Source organism: Nicotiana sylvestris, chromosome 5 (assembly GCF_000393655.2).
Source record: "Nicotiana sylvestris chromosome 5, ASM39365v2, whole genome shotgun sequence".
In the NCBI taxonomy this organism is placed as follows: Eukaryota; Viridiplantae; Streptophyta; class Magnoliopsida; order Solanales; family Solanaceae; genus Nicotiana; species Nicotiana sylvestris.
The window spans coordinates 86,545,429-86,567,752 of NC_091061.1; the positions used below are offsets into that span (position 1 = coordinate 86,545,429).

The window sequence follows — 22,324 nt, forward strand, 5'->3', positions numbered from 1 at the left end:
AAGAGCACCTATTTTAGGTTGGAGGATATTTTAGATCAATTTTTTTCATAAAATTTAAAAAGATATTTTTGTACTCTCAAAGGTGATCTCATTTCTGAGCTTACATCAATTGACTTACGAATACTCTTTCGTACGAAGATATGGGGTGTAACAGGTTAACCCATTTTTTATCCGTATTAAATATGGGTAGGGTCGAATAATTTATCCATTTTTTATATTATCCCGCTTTCAACCCGCCCATATCCGGCCCGCCCTGTCCGTTTGCCACTCCTACCTGCTATTGGTGGACCTTATAGTTTGTTCTTTTGTTGCTGCTACAAAGAGCACCTATTTTAGGTTGGAGGATATTTTAGATCAAATTTTTTCATAAAATTTAAAAAGATATTTTTGTGTAAATACTTCAAATAAAGACAAATATTAAACAACGGGCATTGAAGTATCCTATGTGCGCAAATCTCCCAGGAAATTACAACTGCAAATATTTTTCTTATATTGAGGAAAATATTACAAGGACAAAAAAATAAAATAAAAGAAGAATCAAAATTAGAATTGTGGTTCTTAACCAAAAAAGATAATTTTTTTTTATAGACAATTAGAGTACGAAGCTGCACAACGAAGGGCCTATCGGTAATGCATAGTTGATTGGAATAATTAGGATGTGCGCAAACTGAACGAACACCATTTCAATATGGGGAAGAAACTTTTTAGTGCCAAGAATGGGATATAATACGTGAATAGAGGAACTCATTCCAAGTGTCAGGCAATCCGGGAAGGCACCAATGAATACAATCAGCGGATGTTGCTGGATCAGCTTGCTGCTCCGGCGTCAGCGTTTTGCCATACCGAGTGATGTAGACGGAGGTGTGTGCATCTTTCCTATACTCCGATAAAGAGGTAATATTGAGGAAGTCAACAGAGACATTGATGGACTGACTAACATTTGATGCTATTACAAATAGCCTCTTGTCTGTTCCAACATTTAGCGGCATTGATGTGTTTAATACTGGGGTTGTCTCTTTTGCACATTTTATCCCTTCTGGATTGCCCCAATCCGAACTCCTGTAAGTGGTTAACCAAGAAAAAATTCAAAGCATTGTCACGGTTGGGCCTAGAGTTCGGTTGGCTGCTTAAAAATAGCTGATAGACATTAAATGTTAAAATAACACTTTAGGTGTTGAAGTTGATTTATTTTACATATATAATATAAAAGTAATAAAATTGCTAATAACTAGTTCGGATGGTAGAAAGTACAGATAAATAGTTTTTTCTATTAAAATAATTATAATATCCTTAAAGTTTGTTTACGAAAATATATAATTTAAAAAATATCTTTAACTGAAAAGAAATAGAATAATAAAACATGAAATGATGAGGGAGTTAGCGATTTTGTTTTGAAAATGGTACTTTGAGGATACAAAAGTTTTTAGAGAAAAGTTATGATGAAACCAAAAGTGCTTATAAGCGGATCAATTTAAGAATTTTTGGCTTATAACTATTTAACGTAAAAGCACAAAGGTAAAAAAGCAGATGGAAATGGGATTACTTCATATGTAGAGGAGACATGCTCATGAAGAAGACTTTGGTGTGATTGCTATCCACATTGTTTTCGACCCATTGCGACCATGTCGTCAAAACCCTTCGATAAGCTACTGGTCTCTCAACCTCATCGTACTCTATCGCTCCTTCATCGAACGATCCTCGTCTGTTTGGTAGGAAAAATAATGAGAAACGTATATTTATAGTCGCTTCCAAAAATAATAGCATACAAAATATATATTGTGTATACCTGTATTGTATGCTAAAAATATACACATATTTTATAACTTTTCGGCTAGCGAATGCAACTAGTTTCAGCCTACTAGACAGTTTTATATTTTGCCCAAAAATAATGTTAAACATAAATGTTAGAATACTGAAGAGAAAAAATATGAAGCTGAATTCTTTATGTCTTACTTACAGAATTTTCATGGCAAAAGTATTCATCCACCAAATGTATGTGTTGAAGATGAGATAGTCCACATTCTTCCAGTTGTTGCCATGCTTCTCGATTGATTCAGGCATGATGATCCGGTCTATTATACTATGGAAGTTTGGATTATCTGAATTTGATTCCACCAGAAATGGAGCCCAGTAAAATTCCACTGTGGCATTATAATCCTACATTTTTACATTCACATTGTTACTAAAGAAAGAAAACTTAATTATGTGGACTTATTATATAGAGAATCTGTCTGTCTCCCTATAATGACCCAATTCATCCAATCAAAATTAAATATTAAGCAACACTATTCATTTAGTTAAATGATCTAATGCAAACCTCTGTACATGACATCGTTTATTCCGATATTTTTGGCTGGTGTAGCTAATGACTGTTATATACCTATAGTAACATTTGACGTCTAAATCTTATTTAATTGTTATGAATAAAAAATTACGCAAATAAGTCATTTTTCTAAAAAGAAAATTGTTATAAAAGTAAATAAGATATGTAAATTTAAATTCTCAATAGATATTCATGGTTTATTAGGTAATAATTTTAAAAAGCTAATAAATTATTATGCTATACAAAATATCTTATTAGATTTCTATATTATAGAATATATTCAGATATTTTATTTCTATATTTCACTTTATGACGCCAAAGTTGTAGCTAGTGCTTTAAATATGAAATAAATTACATAAACGAAAGTGGATAATTTAGTAAAATCAATCAAAATTAGAATTGTTATGGTGAAAAAGCAAAACCAATCAATATTTGGGTAGGTCTATTAAGAGAGTTAATTTTACATAGTATACCAATATAATGACGGCTGCTACTTATTGTAACTTGCATTTTATACCAGGTTACCAATTAATTATAAATTCTTTATGGATGATAACTTAATTATTTTGTATGTGAGAATTTTTATCCTATAAAATCAAAAATACTTATATTTTGGATAAGCTATTTTTTAGTTTATGCGTAAAAGGAAATAGAAAAATTTACTATTCAAAAAAATATTTTTTTTCACTAAAAACTTGGTCAACACCTTCATCCTTTAAATATTGTATATTTTTAAATTGAGAATCTTGTGGAAATGTACTAAAAAAAAAAGACACTATTTACCAATGACTAGCCATTTTAGTCACGCTACCAAAAATAGTCAGAAAATTACCAAATAATATACAACATTAAAAAATATAAAGATATATTTCAATGGGTGTTGTTGCGAACGATTGTACATTGATGGGGAAACAATTTGGCGAAGTTTGAAGGTGAATTAGACTAGTTTGGAGTCCAAATTCATTACCAATATATACAACATTACAAAAAATATTTAGGCAATTTGTTTTTCAATGGATATGGGTAGAATTCGTGGAAAAATATAGATGATGCAATATATAAAATTTGAGCAAGATTGGAGATGATTTGTTATCGAAATTCGTAACTAAATTTGAATTTAAAAAAAATCTTCTGCGACACATGTATCAAACATGTATCTCACACAGGTATATATGGATATACATGTGACATATATTTGATATGCATATGATAGATATGTGATACATATATTATCTTTTTTCATATTCATCTCCTACTTTGAATTTTCAATTCAAACCACCTCAAAACTCCACCAAATCATCGTCCAAAAACTAAGATTCAAACTACTTAAGATGTACCCAATCTATTCCAACAACACTCACTCAAAACAAGCAAAAATTTAACCTTTAATTTATTGGCTACAGATAGCTAATTGGTTAATATTGATAGCATTTGGCTAATATTAGTAATATTTTATGAATAAACCAAATTTTATACTAAGTTGCTTAAGGGTGTACATAACTAGTAATTTTCCTTTTTTAAAATCACCACTTTTGACCTTTTAAAAGCTTGGGCCAAACAGGTTCTTAATCGCGGTTATAACTTACATACATAGGAGCAATAAATAAGGTGTTTCCTAAGAGGAGTATATATGAGTCATGTATGAGGGCATAATCATTGTGTTGGAGGGAAAGTATATATACATATATGAGATAATCAAAGCTAACGCTGCTTCTTAAAAAGGGGGAAAAGCGAAGATATATACCTCGATCCTGAAAATAGATAAAGAACCAGTCTTGTTTACGCTTTTTCTCCCAGGAGGAACTACTGATTGAACCAAACAAACCATGGATTCCCATTGGTTTCTGTTCAGCGAATCTCCTACAAACATGAGTCTCTTGTTCCTCAGTTTCTCAAGCAGCAACCTCGGTTTAAACCTAAAATTTGATTATTTAGAAAATTTGACAAACAAAAAGGTAAAAAAGTAGCCCAGTGCACTAAGCTTCCGCTATGCGCGGGGTTCGGGAAAGAGCCGGACGATAAGGGTCTATTGTATGTAGCTTACTCTGCATTTCTGCAAGAGGCTGTTTCTACGGCTTGAACCCAAAACCTTCTAGTCACATGGAGCAACTTTACCAGTTACGGCAAGGCTTCCACCTTGACAAACAAAAAGGAAAGACAAAAAAAAATTAATGATCCACGTCATACTTGGGTAAAGAACAGTCTCTGGGTTGCCACCTCCAATTCTGATACATGGAGTCCTTTCTTCCATTCCTCATGCAAGCGACCTTTTCTGTGAGAAATTCGCATTCAGATTCTTTGTAGATTGGGCGAGTGACATTGTCATAAACCCATTGCCCTGTAAAAAGATCACAGTCTTCTGGTGGCAACTCAATATTCTCCTCTTCTAAATCAACTACAAGAGTAGGCATTTCAATTTTTTCTGTTTCTGTTTTTCCTTCAGCTTTCACTAATTCTTGTATAAAGAAACCCTCTCTTCTTAAATTCATCGCTACAGATGAAACTTTGTTAATATCAAGAGTTTTGATCATGGAAAATGGTAATTCAGTAATTATCTCGACTTCCTCATAGTACATGAAGCATCCAAAGAGGAATATGGAAAATACGATCATAAATATGGACAGATTACTGTTCCTTCGCCCACACTTCTTCATCCTTAATAACATGGGAAGTAAATAATATGCATAAGGATTAGAAAAGAGGATGTGATGGGGAAAGATTAATGGTGACAATAGGAAATATAGAGGAAGAAAAGAGTGAAAGATAGACCAACATATTCGAATTATTATTTTTGTTTCTGTTAAAGAGTATAATTGGTAGTTTTATTGAGATTTGGTGAAATGGGGTTTTCTGAGTATCAGCGGCTGGAGAGTTGTCCTTCTCATGTATAGAAATATGCTTATCATCTGTTTCAAACTACTTTGTTCCTCCTACTACTCCAGCAAACTAAAAACTACAGTTAGATGAGAGAGAGAGAGAGATTTGTATAATTTTGATTTTACTGTTAATTAAAGGTGCAAATTAAAGCTATGTCTATGTTAAGGATGTCATTCAAGGCTGTGAGTTGATATTTTTTTATTTATATATTAGTACTATTTTGGTTGATAAATTTTGGATTAGTTATGTAGGACACATTGAACCAGTCAAGGAACGATAAATTAAATACATTTTGTATGAAGCAAGTGAACTACAAATAACAGAATAATCGCCCAGATCCAAGACAGAATTAATTATATTACCTAAAACATGTTACTTATATAGCATGTGGGACTATGTGCTCTAATTAATTTAGTCTACCTACTGTAACTTCAAATTAGCTTATAATAGAAATGCGTCACTACTGTATGTATGTATGAAAACTCAATCATTCGGCCATAGAAGAACCGAACTCAGGTAAAGCATATTCACTCGGAGTAACCGCCGTCCGAGAATCAAACACCGGTGTTTGGATTGACTTATTTTAAGTATTTATTGACTTTTAAGCACTTTTTAGTTTATGTGGTGTTTGTCAATGATAAAAAATGCTTAAAAGCACTAACTTTTAGACATAAAAAATAAAAAAATAAGGCAAAAGTCAAAAATTGGGTAGTACCAACTTATGACTTTTGACTTTTAGATTAAAATAAGGAAAGTAATGAAAATTTTTCTATATAATATAAGCATTTTTTGGGTGAACTTAGGCACACTTTAACTATTTCACACATACCCACCAGCACATGTATACTAAGTAGCTCTGACCACTTAGATGTATAAGAAGAAATCATTTAATATTTATTGTCTCCGTTGAAATTAAACCTTGTTTCCCATGATTATGACCCAAAAACATTTTTTTTACTTGGAAGTTTTATTGATCTTTTGCTAACGAATTGATTAATAGTCAATGTTTTGCCAACAGAGGAGGAGGTTGGAGCAGGTGAAAAAATTCATGATTATTATATTCCTAGTAATATATTACTTCCTCCGTTTCACTTTATGTGATAATTTTTTTTAGTCTGTTTGAAAAGGAATGATAACTTTTTAAAATTTGGTAACAACTCAACTTTAAATTTCTCATTTATCCTTAATGAGATAATTTATTGTCACACAAATATTTATGGACTTTTTTTCGGTCACAAGCTAAGTATAAAAAGTCTTCATTTCCAACTAAATTTTGTGTCTATTCAAACTTTACCACATAAAATGAAACCGAAGGAATAGTAGTTTTGATGAATAGATCACTAAATGGGCTTTCTTTGTCACCAACAACATAACCCAAGGTAAGTGAGAAAGGGAAAGAGGAAGAACGAGTTGATGCATCATGAATCATTAAGATTCTTAATCAATAATTAAGGCGAGGATGAAAGTAGTTGTCACGATCCGAATTTCTCATCCTCGGGAGTCGTGATGGCGCCTACTAGTAAAAACTAGGCAAGCCAATAATTCCAATTATTTTACCTTTTTAAATTTTTAATCCCTTAACAATTGTAAATTAACATTTTTATAAACAATGGAAATTAATAAAGCGGAAGAATGAAATTTAACAATTAAGTCAATACCAATATAAATCCATAAACATAACCACCCAAGACTGGTGTCACAATCTCACGGACTATTTAAGAAAACTACAAATGAAGTCTGAACAAGAAAGTACATGTCTTTCTCTGGAATATAAAAGAACAGAAAGAAACTAGATAGGGAGGGGACGCCAAGGCCTACGGACGCCTGCAGGTCTACCTCGGGTCTCCTGATGGACTGAAGGCAGCAACCCCTAGCTAAGGTCCGTTCTAGTAGCGGGATCTGCACAAAAGAGTGCAGAGTATAGTATCAGCACAACCGACCCTATGTGCTGGTAAGTGTTGATCCTACCTCGGCGAAGTAGTGACGAGGCTAGGGCACAACAACCAAATAACCTGCAACTAAACAGTATCTAATAGAACAACAATAATAAAAACAATTCATAAGTAACGGGGGAAGGGTAACATGCTGTGAGGGAAACACTAACATAAGGAATCACAGTAGTAGTGGAATAAGGCAATTAAGGTACTTGAACCGAAGCAGCAAAAAATCATAGTAAATAGGCAATAAGTGCACGACATCATCTTTTGTGCTTTTACTCTCAATCCTCACCAATGCAATCAAGTAATAAAAATGTGCACGGCATCACCCTTCATGCTTTATCTCTCTCTTCCTCACCATGTAAATATTAAAAATGTACATGGCATCACCCTTCATGCTTTATCTCTCTTCCTCACCATATGCATCAATATCAATAAAAATGCACACGGTATCACCCTTCGTGCTTTATCACTCTTTCCTCACGATATGCATAAATATGAATGTGTACGGCATCACCCTTCGTGCTTTATTTCTCTTTCCTCACCCAAACAATAGCAACGACAACATCCCGGTAAGAGAATCAACAACAAGAATAAACATATCCCGGCAAGGGAATCAACAGTAAGAAATAAGTATGTCCCGACAAGGGAATCAACTATAACCAAACTTGTACCAACACTTAACTTCACAATCAAAACCTCAAATAGAGCCAATGCTCAACAATAAACAAATACTACAAGATAATCATAAGTCTTTCTCAACACGGAGAATCAACGATTTAGGCAATTGTAGTACTTAATAAGAAACACAACAATTACAATTTAAGACTCACGGGCATGCTTGACACCGACGTATAGATACTCGTCACCATACCTATAAGTCGTACACTACACTAGCACATAGCAAATAAAGCACAATACCTATTCCCTCAAGCTAAGGTTAGACCAAACACTTACCTCAAACCTCCACGGCCAACTCAAGCCTCAAACACTGCTTTTCCTTTAGAATTCGCCTCCAAATTACTTGTATCTAGCCCAAATTAATTTAACAACATCAATAAATGCTAAAGAATTCATACCTGATGCTTAATGATAGGTTTTCTATCATTTTTCCAAAAATGTCAAAAATCGACCTCGGACCCGCTTGGTCAAAACTCGAGGTTCAGACCAAAGCCCGATCGCCCATTCACCCACGAACCCAAATATGTAATTAGTTTCGAAATTCGATCCCAAAACGAGGTCTAAATTCCAATTATTCAAAAGCCCTAATTCTACCCAAAATCTCTAATTCTACCATGGAAGAATAATATTTAGGCCTAGAAATCTAATGGATGTTGATGGAAAATGAAGGAGATGGGTTTAGGAAGACATATCTATGATTTGGTGTTGATTTTGCTCTTTAAAAATCGTCTAGGTTCTGATTTTGGGGAAAGAGATGTGAGAAAATGGCTTATTCCCGTTTCTGCTACTGTTTAAAAGAGCTGGGCGACAGTGTTCATCGCGTTCGCGAGAACACTGTCGCGATCGCGAAGAGCTGCCAGAAGTTGACTTATGCGATCGCGATTCCTATGCGTTCGCGAAGGGTTGGTCCCCCTGACCTTCGCGTTCACGAACCTGTGTATGCGTTCGCATAAAAGAATGACAACATCCCAGCCCCACTTCCAATTTACTATATGCGCTCGCGGGAATGGGTTGCGTTCGTGTAGAGTAGCCCCCCAGTGCTCCGCATTCGCGTAGAAAAAATTTACCCCAGCCCCAATTTCCCTTTCGCGATCGCGAGAATGACTTTGTGACCGCGAAGCACAAAACATTTGTGCATCAGAAATAGCATAACCTACAACTTTTCTAAGTGTAAAAACATCCCGAAAACTATTCGAAACTCACCCGAGTCCTCGAGGCTCCAAACCAAACATTGCATACTAACTCAAAAACATCATATGGACTTACTCGTGCAATCAAATCGCCAAATTAACATCTTTAACAACAAATTTAGCATCAAAATCAAGAAAAATCTTAAGAACTTCTTAAGTTCAATTTTAACAACCGAGGGTCCGATTCACCTCATAACAAGTCCGTTTCTTACCAAATTTTACAGGCTCAACCTAAATGCCATATAAGACTTGTACCAGGCTTTGAAACCAAAATACGGGCCCGATACCATCAATTTCAAATATATTTAAATTTCAAAAAACTCTTAAAATTTCAGTTAAACAATTTCTTCAAAAATTCATTTCTCGGGTTTGGGACCTCAAAATTCAATTTTGGGCATACTCTCAAGTCCCATATTTTTCTACGGACCTTCTGGGACCATCAAATCACAGGTCCGGGTCCGTTTACCTAAAATGTTGACCGAAGTCAACTTAAATTCAATTTTAAAGTCCAAATTAGTATTTTCATCAAATTTTCATATAAAAGCATTCCGGATATATGCTCGGACCATGCACGCAAATCGAGATGAGATAAAAAGGAGGTTCTTAGGGCCTCAGAACACATTATTTACTTGTAAATCAAGTGATTACTTTTCGGATCATCACATTCTCCACCTCTAAAACAACCGTTCGTTCTCGAACGGACATAGAAAAGAAGTACCTGAATCGGGAAAAAGATGGGGATATCGGCTCCGCATATTGAACTCGGACTCTCAAGTAGCTGCCTCGGCAGGCTGACCTCTCCACTGAACACGAACTGAAGGGAACTTTTTCGATCTCAACTGACGAACCTGCCGGTCTAGAATAGCTACCGGCTCCTCCTCATATGTCAAGTCCTTGTCCAACTGGACAATGCTGAAGTCTAACACGTGGGATGGATCACCGTGATACTTCCGAAGCATGGACACATGAAACACTGGTTGCACAACTGATAAACTTGGTAGCAACGCAAGTCTATAAGCCACCTCTCCCACTCGATCAAGAATCTCAAAAGGACCAATGAACCTAGGGCTTAACTTACCATTCTTCCCAAATCTCATCACGCCCTTCATGAGCGACACCCGGAGCAACACTCGCTCGCCGACCATGAATGCCACATCACGAACCTTGCGATCGATATAACTTTTCTGCCTGGACTAAGCTGTATGAAGCCTATCATGAATGATCTTCACCTTGTCCAAGGCATCCTGCACTAGATCCGTACCTAACAACCGAGCCTCTCCCGGCTCAAACCATGCAACCGGTGACGGACACCGCCTACCAAATAAAGCCTCATAGGGAGCCATTTGGATGCTTGACTAGTAACTATTATTGTAGGCAAACTCTGCTAAAGTCAAGAACTGATCCCACGAACCTCTAAAGTCCATAACACAAGCTCGGAGCATATCCTCCAAAATCTGAATAGTACGCTCGAACTGTCTGTCCGTTTAGGGATGAAATGTTGTGCTCAACTCGACCCGTGTACCCAACTCATGCTGAACTACCCTCCAGAAATGTGAGGTAAACTGCGTACCTCGATCCGAAATGACAGACACGGGCACACCATGAGTACGAACAATCTCCCGGATATAGATCTCAGCTAACCTCTTAGAGGAATATGAGACTGCCACAGGAATGAAATGTGCTGACTTGGTCAGTCTATCAATAATAACCCACACTGCATCGAACTTCCTCTGAGTCCGTGGGAGTCTAACAACAAAGTCCGTAGTGATACGCTCCCACTTCCACTTAGGAAGCTCAATCCTCTGAAACAAACCACCAGGTCTCTGATGCTCGTACTTTACCTGCTGACAGTTCAAAAACCGAGTCACATACGCAAAATTATCATTCTTCATCCTTCTCCACCAATAATGCTGCTGCAAATCCTGATACATCTTAACGACGCCCGGATGAATAGAATACCGGGAACTATGGGCCTCCTCTAGAATCAACTCACGAAGCCCATCCACATTAGGCACACAAATACGACCCTACATCCTCAAAACTCCATCATCTCCAACTGTAACTTGCTTGGCACCTCCGAGCCATACCGTGTCTCTAAGGACACGCAAATGAGGATCATTATACTACCGATATCGGATACGCTCAAATAATGAAGAACGAGCAACTGTGTAAGCTAGCACACGGCTAGGCTCAGAAACATCCAACCTCACAAACTGATTGGCCAAAGCCTGAACATCCAAAGCAAGCTGTCTCTCACCGACTGGAGTATACACAAGGCTGCCCATACTGGCTTACTTCCTACTCAAAGCATTAGCTACTACATTGGCCTTTCCCATGATACAAGATGGTGATATAATAGTCTTTTAACAGCTCCAACCACATCCTCTGCCTCAAATTTAGCTCCTTCTGCTTGAACAAGTATTGCAAACTCTTGTGATCCGTGAACACCTCACACGACACGCCATATAAAAATGCCTCCAAATCTTCAGTGCGTGAACAACGGCTGCTAACTCCAAATCATGAACTGGATAATTCTTCTCGTGGATCTTCAACTACCGCAAAGCATATGCAATAACCTTACCATTCTATATCAATACCGCACCAAGTCCAATACGTGATGTATCATAATACACTGTATATGGCCCTAAACCTGTGGGCAAAACCAACATCGGCGCGGTAGTCAAGGCTGTCTTGAGCTTTTGGAAGCTCACCTAACACTCATCCGACCACCTAAACTGGGCATCCTTCTAGGTCAACCTGATCATCGGGGCTGCAATAGATGAAAACCCCTCCACAAAGCGACGGTATTAGCCCGCCAAACCCAAGAAACTCTGGATATCTGTAGCTGATGCGGGTCTAGGCCAGTCCTTGATTGCCTCTATCTTCTTTGGATCTACCTGAATACCCTCTAATGCTGATACAACATGACCCAAGAATGCAACCGAACTAAACCAAAACTCACACTTCAAAAACTTAGCATACAACTGACTATCCCTCAGAGTCTAAAGAACGACTCAAAGATGCTGCTCGTGCTCCTCCTAACTGCAGGAATAAATCAAAATATTATCAATGAAGACAATCACGAAGGAATCCAAATAAGGCTTGAACACTCGGTTCATCAAATTCATTAAAGCTGTTGGGGCATTTTTCAACCCGAATGACATCACTAAGAACTCATAATGCCCGTACCAAGTGCGAAAAGTTTTCTTAGGGACATCAGATGCCCTAATCCTCAATTGATGGTAGCTAGATCTCAAGTCGATCTTAGAAAACACTTGGGCACCCTGAAGCTAATCAAACAAATCATCAATCCTCGGCAATGGATACTTGTTCTTGATGGTGACTTTGTTCAACTGCCGATAATATATACACATCCTCATCAACCCATCCTTATTCTTAACAAACAACACTGGCGCACCCCAAGGCGAGACACTCGGTCTAATAAAGCCTTTATCCAACAAGTCTTGCAGTTGCTCTTTCAATTCTTTCAACTCTGGCAGAGCCATACGATATGGCGGAATAGAAATAGGCTGAGTGCCCAGAGCCAAATTAATGCAAAAGTCAATATCCCTGTCGGGTGGCATCCCCGACAGGTCTGAAGGAAATACCTTTGGAAACTCACGAACAACAGGCACAGAATCCATAGAAGGAACCTCAATATTGGAATCACGAACATACGCCAAATAGGCCAAATATCCCTTATCATACAACGCCAAGCCTTCATATATGAGATAACCCTACTAGTGGAATGACCAGGAGTCCCTCTCCATTCCAAACGAGGCAGCCCTAGTAATACTAATGTCACGATCTTGGCATGACAATCCAATATAGCATGATATGGGGATAACCAATCCATCCTCAGAATGACATTGAAATCCACCATGTCGAGAAGTAGGAGATCCACATGGGTCTCAAAACCCCCAATAATGACCACGCAAGCACGACAAATACAATCTACCACAATAGAGTCACCCACCGGTATAGACACATATACAGGAGCACTCAAAGAATCGCGAGGCATAACCAGATAAGGGGCAAAATAAGATGATACATAAGAATATGTGGATCCTGGATCAAATAGAACTGAGGCATCTCTACTGCACACTAAAACCGTACCTGTGATAACTACATCGGAGGCCTTAGACTTAGGGCTGCCTGGCATAGCATAACATCGGGCTAGGCCCACCACTCTAAACTGCATCTTTAGGACGGACTCCTACTGGCTGGCCTCCACCTCTAGCTGCCTGACCTTTACCTCTAGCGGCCTAGCCTTCACCTCTAACACCTCTACCCCTACCTCTAGCTAGCTGAGCGGGTGGTAGAACACCTAGTGCTGGAACCATAGCATGAGAATGCTGGTGCTGAGAACTGCTCGAGGCTCGAGGGAAAAACCTAGTAATGTGCCTCGTTCACCACAAGTATAGCAAGACTTGGGCTGCTGAGAGTGCTAACCCTGAAACTGACCCTGACGGCCTGGATAACCACCCTGAAAAACTCTGGAGCGGAGGTGTACTGATAGGAGCTGGTGGTGCACTGTAGGGCAACTGATCAGAATACTGCATATAAGAACCACGACCACTTGAAGCACTGTGAGAAACCTGAAGTGCTGACTGAAAGGGTCTAGGAGGATGGCCTTTACCAAAAGAATCCTTGCCTCCAAATGAGGCACCACTGAATCTGCCTGAATGACGAGGCCTCTTATCGGGCCCCTGACCGCTCCCCTAAGCCAAAACCATCTCAACTCTCCTGGCCACATTGGACACATCCTGGAAAGAAATCTCGCTACCTGTCTCCTTAGCCATCTGCAGTCTAATAGGCTGAGCGAGTCCCTAAATAAACCTCCTCACTAGGGGTGTTCATAAAAATCCGAAAACCCGAACCAAACCGAAAATCAAACCAAACCGACCAAAAAAATGATACTTTTTGGTTTGGTTATGGTTTTGAAATTTAAAAACCGATCAAATTCGGTTTGGTTTTGGTTTTAATAAAAAAAACCGAACCAAACCGAATATATGAGTAACTATTTTACATTTATTATTACACCTATATATATATATATATATATATATATATAATCTTATACAAAGTTTCAAAAATTTTATAGTAAATGTTAATCGTTTGCACTTTTAGTACAGTTATTTACCTTTACATTCTAGTTTGATTGGTAGTTTTCTTTTGTTAAGTGTAAGAATCTATTTCAAGTTAAAAATATTATATTTTTAATTGAGTCCTTTAATTATTCATCACTATTTTATTCATTTATCATCAATATATCTTGGTAAATAATAGATTTCTCAAAGGACAATTGATTTGATAGTGTTACGTTGAAAATGTGGTCGCCGAAATATGTTTTTGGTGGAGTATGTCTTATATTTAAGAAAAAACCGACAAATAATTGAAAAACCCGACATAAACCGAATTGAGAAAAAACCAACTTAATTGGTTTGGTTTGGTTCTAGTATTTGAAAAACCGACTTACTTGGTTTGGTTTCTTTTTAGGAAAAAACCGATCCAAACTGAACCATGAACACCCTTACTCCTCACCCTCTCTCTCTCTCTCTCTCTCTCTCTCTCTCGATGGAGAGTATCAGAAGAGCATGACATGCCAAACCAATAAACCTCGTCTCGTACTAGGTGACAGTCATAGAACCCTACTGGAGACACTCAAACTGCCTACGGTACTCCTCTCTCTAAGTGACAGGAAGAAACTTCTCGAGAAAGAGCAGCGAGAACTGGTCCCAAGTGAGAGCTGATGATCCAACTGGTCTGGCCAAACAATAATCTCTCTACCATTTCTTGGCGGAACCTGACAGACGGAAAACAGCAAAGTCGACCCCATTGGTCTCCACTATCCCCATGTTCCGAAGAACCTTATGACAGCTGTCTAAGTAATCCTGGGGATCCTCCGAACAATAATCTCTCCACCATTTCGTGGCGGAACTTGATAGACGAAAAGCAGCAAAGTCGACCCCATTGGTCTCCACTATCCCCATGTTCCGAAGAACCTCATGACAACTATCTAAGTAATCCTGGGGATCCTCCGAAGATGTACCACCATAAGTAGTAGTGAACAACTTGGTGAACATGTCCAACCTCCACAAAGCATTGGCAGACATAGCTTCTCCATCACCGGTCTGAGCTACTACACCCGGCTGAACTGCTCCAACTGTCTGAGCTGCTAGAGTCTGAAACTGGGGAGCCATCTGCTTCGGAGTGCGGATAGCGGGAGTCTGTACTCCTCCCCCAGCCTGAGGGACGACTGGTGCTATATGAAGTAAGTCTGCCTGAATGACACTCTTCATAAGGCCCACTAGACGAACCAGAGCATCCTAAAGTACTAGGGTAGCAATGAACCCCTCTGGGACCTGAGCTGGGTCCATCGGAACTGTCTGGACTAGAACCTCATCATCAAACTCTACCTAAGGCTCCGGCGCTGGTGCTGCTGCTCTCGGCTGAGCTCTGCCCCTGCCTCAGCCTCTAGCACGGCCTCGGCCTCTCCCTCTGCCCCTCGTAGATGCTGCTTCTGGGGGCACGAGCTGCTGATCAGTGGATGAAGAAGCACGTGTTCTCGCCATCTTCGAAAGAATAAAGTAGAAGTTCAATTAGCATTGAGAAACAAAATCGCACGACAGAGAAGAATAGAAGTGAAATTGTTCCTAACTCTGTAGCCTCTGGGGGATAAGCACAGACATCTCTGTACCGATCCCTCAGACTCTACCAAACTTGTCCGTGAATTGTGAGACCTAAGAAATCTAGCGCTGTGATACCAACTTTTCACGACCCGGATTTCCCACTGTCGGGAGTCGTGATAGCACCTACTAGTGAAAGCTAGGCAAGACAATGATTCCAATTATTTTACTTTTTTTATTTTTAATCCCTTAACAATTATAAATTAACATTTTTATAAACAACAAAAAATAATAAAGCGGAAGAATGAAATTTAACAATTAAGCCAATACCAATATAAATCCATAAACATAACCACTCAAGACTGGTGTCACAATCTCACGGACTATCTAAGAAAACTACAAATAAAGTCTGAATAAGAAAGTACATGTCTGTCTCTGGAATATAAAAGAACAGAAAGAAACTAGATAGGGAGGGGACGCCAAGGCCTGCGGACGCCTGCAGGTCTACATCGGTTCTCCTGATGGACTGAAGACAGCAACCCCTAGCTAAGGTCTGTATGCTCCAGTACCGGAATCTGCACAAAAGAGTGCAGAGTATAGTATCAGCACAACCGACCCCATGTGTTGGTAAGTGTCGAGCCTAACCTTGGCGAAGTAGTGACGAGGCTAGGACACAACAACCAAATAACCTACAGCTAAACAATATCTAACAGAATAACAGTAATAAAAGCAATTCATAAGTAATGGGGGAAGGGTAACATGCTGTGGAGGAAACACTAACATAAGGAATCACAGTAGTAGTGGAATAAGGCAATTAAGGTACTTGAACCGAAGCAGCAAGAAATCATAGTAAACAGGCAATAAGGGTACGGCATCACCCTTCCTGCTTTTACTCTCAATCCTCACTAATGTAATCAAGTAATGAAAATGTGCATGTCATCACCCTTCGTGCTTTATCTCTCTTCCTCACCATGTAAATATTAGAAATGTGCACGGCATCACCATTCGTGCTTTATCTCCCTTCCTCGCCATATGCATCAATATCAATAAAAATGTACACGACATCACTCTTCGTGCTTTATAACTCTTTCCTTACGATATGCATAAATATGAATATGCACGACATCACCCTTCGTGCTTTATCTCTCTTTCCTCACCCAAATAATAATAACAACAACATCCCGTCAAGGGAATCAACAGCAAGAATAAACACATCTCGACAAGAGAATCAACAGTAAGAAATAAGTACGTCCCAACAAGGGAATCAACTATAACCAAACTTGTAACAACACTTAACTTCACAATCAAAACCTCAACTGGAAACAATGCTCAACAATAAACAAATACTACAAGATAATCATAAGTCCTGCTCAACACGGAGAATCAACGATTTAGGCAATTGTAATACTTAATAAAAAACACAACAATTACAATTTAAGACTCATGGGCATGCTTGACACTGACGTATAGATACTCGTCACCACACCTATACGTCGTACACTACACTAGCACATAGCAAATAAATCACAATACCTATTCCCTCAAGCTAAGGTTAGACCAAACACTTACCTCGAACTTCCACGGCCAACTCAAGCCTCAAACACCGCTTTTGCTTTAGAATTCGCCTCCAAATTACTTGTATCTAGCCCAAATTAATTTAACAACATCAATAAATGCTAAAGAATTCATACCCAATGCTTAATTATAGGTTTTCTATTATTTTTCCCAAAAAGTCAAAAATTGACCCCGGGCCCGCTTGGTCAAAACTCGAGGTTCGGACCAAAGCCCGATCACCCATTCACCCACGAGCTCAAATATGTAATTAGTTTCAAAATTCGACCCCAAAATGAGATATAAATTCCAATTATTCAAAAACCTCAATTCTACCCAAAATCCCTAATTCTACCATGGAAGAACAATATGTAGGCCTAGAAATCTAATAGGTGTTGATGAAAAATGAAGGAGATCGGTTTAGGAACACATACCTATGATTTGGTGTTGATTTTGCTCTTCAAAAATCGCCTAGGTTCTGATTTTCGGGAAAGAGATGTGAGAAAATGGCTTATTCCCGTTTCTGCTACTGTTTAAAAGAGCTGGGCGACAGTGTTCATCGCGTTCGCGAGAACACTATCGCGATCGCGGAGAGCTACTGAAGTGGACTTACATGATCGCGAGTTTTCCTACACGTTCGTGAAGGGTTGGTTCCCCTGACCTTCGCGGTCGGACCTGTGTGCGCGTTCGCGTAGAAGAACGACAACATCCCAACCCCACCTGTAATTTACTATACGCGTTCACGGGAAATGGGTTGCGTCCGCTCAGAGTAGCCCCCTAGTGCTCTGCGTTCCCGTACTTATCTTCGTGTTCGCGTAGAAAAAATTCACCCCAACCCCAATTTCCCTTTCGTGATCGCGAGAATGACTTCGCGACCGCGAAGCACAAAACATCTGTGCATCAGAAACAACAAAACCTGCAACTTTTCTAATTGTAAAAACATCCTGAAACCTATCCGAAACTCATTCGAGCCCTCGGGGCTCCAAAACAAACATGCATACTAACTCAAAAATATCATATGGACTTACTCGTGCGATCAAATCGCCAAATTAACATCTTTAATAATGAATTTAGCATCAAAAATCAAAGAAAAATCTCAAGAACTTCTTAAGTTCAATTTTAACAACCGAGGGTCCGATTCACCTCATAACAAGTCCGTTTTTTACCAAATTTTACAGGCTCAACCTAAATGCCATATAAGACCTGTACCCGGTTCCGAAACTAAAATACGGATCTGATACCATCAATTTCAAATACATTTAAATTTCCAAAAACTCTTAAAATTTCAGTCAAACAATTTTCTTCAAAAATTCATTTCTCGGTCTTGGGACCTCGGAATTCAATTCCGGGCATACGTCCAAGTCCCATATTTTTTTACGGACCCTTCGGGACCGTCAAATCATGGGTCCGGGTCCATTTACCCAAAATGTTGACCGAAGTCAACTTAAATTCAAATTTAAAGGCCAAATTAGAATTTTCATCAAATTTTCACATAAAAGCATTCCGGAAAATTTTCAAATTTTCAAATTTTCAAATTTTCACATAAAAGGAGGCTTTTAAGGCCTCGAAAAATAGAATTTATTTGTAAATCAAGTGATGACCTTTTAAGTCATGACAGTAGTATGCAACATAAATAATGGTTAGCTTTATGTTAGAGAAAAGTAAAGGCAACGAAAGCTTTTGTTCTTATACACCAAACAATCCAATCGAATGTCCACTGTCAATACTTGCAGTTTGCTCCTCATTTCACTTGTCTTATGGATGACACCTTTCTTTCCAAGCCAAGACACCTTCCTGCAATTGTACTTTCACATGTTCTAAAACTGGCACCCCAAATATGTTTTTGAACTATATATATATATATAGTTTTATTTACCAAGAAGAATTATAAAAATGATTTTAGTAAAGTTTCTTTTCCAAGAAAACTAAAGTCAAATCCAAACGCTGACAATACCTGACTGGTATATATGGGATCACCTTCGTATACAGACTCAATATTCATTGAAGCTCAAACAATGAAGGAGAGAGCGAATGAGGGGGTCCATGGAGTGGGCGATCCCCTCCAATACTTTTTTGATGGCGTGGACTCTACCGCCACAGAGGATGTCACTGGATTGAGTGATATAGAAGTACAAAGGAAAAGTTCGCCCTCGGGGGCAGGTGGGTCTAGTTCGAGCCTGAGACTGGTCAACCAATTCACTGCCCCGAGTGCCGATCTTGGTTGGAAGCGGATGATCATTATCTCTATTCTGGAGGACGCTCGAGTCCTTTTCGCACCAGTTGCGGTAGCTAGCTACCTCTGGTGCCTGAAGAGGACCAGGCAAAAATGAACGAAGTGGATTCCCTATGCTTGTTCAACGAAGCACAATAGGCGCTGAATCAGGTAAGGTGTTATCAAACATTTTCATTTTCTAGCTTTGGTTACTTAGTGAACTTAATATTTCTCCTTATATTCGCAGGCCTCGGCGGTTCATCATGAGACCTTTCTCCGATACCAAGAAAGAGCTAAGCCTCCTTGTCGAAGCCAAGGAGCTTACTGAGAAGAGAGACATGTACAAACTTCTCAGTGAGCAACGCGAAGAAGAGGCTAAGAGTCTTCATACAAAGTTGGATACGACAAAAAAAGAACAAGTCGACCTGGTGGAACAGGTAAAAGTCTTTGAGGTTAGTGATGATGAGCTAGACTCGATGACTAACGGTCCAAACCTGCAGGTCCAATCGAATCTTGATCGGATCGACCGGATTCGGGTAGAGATGGACGTGATAAAGGTCGAGGCCAAAGAATGGAAGAGCAAAATGGACCGCCTCGCCTCGAAAAAAGAAACTGCCCTAGCACAATTCACCTCGGCGGAGGCCCAACTCCGAATGATGAAAGAGAATGCTAAAGCACTGTCTCAGAAGGTCGAGGAGCTCTAATCTTAGTTAAGTTTGGTTGCCACCGCCTGGGAGGACCTCGCGAAGGAGCTTAAAGCGGCAAAGTCGGTGGTTGAAATAACCAAGGCCGATGCCGATGAGATGGTAGCCTAATATAGAGCCAATGCTGAGGCAGCCCAGGACCGCTTAAAAGACATCGTCGAGTATGAGAAGAGGCAGTTCTAAAGGGAGGCCCTCGAGGAGGTTCATGCTCGGGGTTTTGATTTGTCGGTCGAGATCAAGATTGCTAAGAGGCTCGAGGCCGAGGCCAAGAAATTGGCTTACCCCGAGGATGAAGAAGGGGAAGATTCCGAGTGCTCCAACGAGTACGGAGGTGGAGAGAACCTCAATGGTCCCGGTGATGAGGCAACCCCCAGTGAAGACCAGGCCGTTTAAGTGCCTTGTACATTTTATTTTATTTTTTGTATTTTTGTAGTCGTGTACTTTTGTACTTTTTGTCAAGGCCGTTTGGCCTTTGTAAAGACTATTTGTATATATAGTACAAGGCTTCTTTTTCCCATCGACAATCTTTGAATTTTGTTTTCCTTTGCTTTATTATTTATTTTTGTAAAGATCGAAATGCCTTAGCATGAAATAGTTAGGTCATGTTCGGAGGTTCGAACAGGCTTTGCTTTCAACATTATTTTGTTTAAGGCATCGTGGGGGTTTGGAATGACCGAAAACATTTCCCCAAAGTTCTTAAAATTTTTTAGAGTATAGTTTGTCGAGAGTAGCCTTTAGAACTGGTTAAGAAATTTTAATGGCTTGTTGTTTTTGTTAGGGGTATCAGACGTCTCCGGGCCATTTAAATATGGCCGTAGCCATTTTAGTTCGGGTGTTGCCCCGTGGGCTTGTTATCCTGAGTTATCCGTGCTTGCCTAAGATAAAAGTCCCCGAATGGGAATGGCCGTAGCCTTTAAAGTTCGGGCACTGCCTAATAGATCTTGTGCCCCCGGGCTTTGATAGCCTAGGCCGTTTGAGTTTGTCTTTGGATGACAGTCCCCGGATGGGAATGATCATTTGAACTTGGATTAAGGCAGATCTTGGGATCGATACTCTAGAGGATCGGATATAGGAAATTCCTTAAGAAATAAAAAAAGAAAAATTTTACGGGAAAAGATATTTATCCGCAAGGTAGAGATTTCTTTTTATTATTGTGCGTAATAGTTACACATGTGTACAAGCTTTGTACCAGAGCTCGAGCAGTCTATGCAGGCACGGTTCATTTGGCCGTTTGGCCCTTATAGTAAATCTTATCGATCAAGCCGAGACCATTCAACCACAAAGTCTCTTTCCTTGCTAAAGTCGCTATCCGAGGGTAATGCCCCCAGTGTCCGAGGTTGATCATAGAGAAGCCTCAGATATTGTTAATGTTATTTTTAACACTAATTCATGATCGGCCTTCGATTTTAAGTTAGCACGACCCACTGTTGCCTTGTTAAAAACCTTGCCGAAAAACCCATTTAGGACAAAATCGGTTCAAGGGAAAAAAAGTGCAAAATGTGCTTTTAGGCCTAAAAATTGTACCGTTCCTTGTTAGTTACCTGCAAGTGTTAGTTAAAAAATAAGTAAAAGAATGAATGGGGTCATACCTTAGCAGTAGTATTACTTCACATGAGTTACGTTCTAGTTGTTCGGTAGTTGCTCGACACTCATTGTTTCGAGTTTGTATGATCCCTTACCAGTGATTTCGATAATTTGATAAGGACCTTCCCAGTTTGGTCCCAACTTCCCTTCGTTCGAGTTCTGGGTGCTTAGCGTGACCTTCCTTAACACCAAGTCCCCCAGCATTAAAACATCGAAGTTGGCTCTTTGATTGTAATACCTCTCGATTTGCTGCTTTTGGGCGGCTAATCGGATAAGGGCGGCTTCACGCCTTTCATATAATAGCTCCAGGTTGGTACTTATGGCCTCGTTGTTCGATTCCTTGGTTGCATATCGAAATCTGATACTTGGTTCCCCGACTTCAACCGGTATTAGAGCTTTGGTACCGTAAACTAGTGAGAACGGGGTGGCCCCGATATTGGACTTCGAGGTCGTATGGTATGCCTATAGGACTTCGGGCAGGATTTCCTTCTATTTTTATTGGCGTCGGCTAACCTCTTTTTGAGGTTTTGGAGTATGGTTTTGTTGGTCGATTATGCTTGTTTGTTCCCACTAGGGTGATCGGGTGTTGATAGGATCCTTTTGATCTTGTGGTCTTCGAGAAACTTACTTACTTTG

The 22,324-nt window shown here is 39.3% G+C and overlaps 1 protein-coding gene across 1 annotated transcript; it reads right to left on the bottom strand.

Moving 5' to 3' along the window:
* Positions 1-444: 444 nt before the first annotated feature.
* Positions 445-5,266, bottom strand: LOC104222685 (xylan O-acetyltransferase 1-like). The gene is made up of 5 exons (XM_009773953.2): positions 4,511-5,266; positions 4,068-4,239; positions 1,958-2,157; positions 1,544-1,702; positions 445-1,059 (listed from the first exon to the last, which is right to left on the bottom strand). The coding sequence occupies exons 1-5, from the start codon at positions 4,987-4,989 to the stop codon at positions 705-707; spliced, it is 1,365 nt and encodes a 454-aa protein (XP_009772255.1). The 5' UTR covers positions 4,990-5,266; the 3' UTR covers positions 445-704.
* Positions 5,267-22,324: the final 17,058 nt, after the last annotated feature.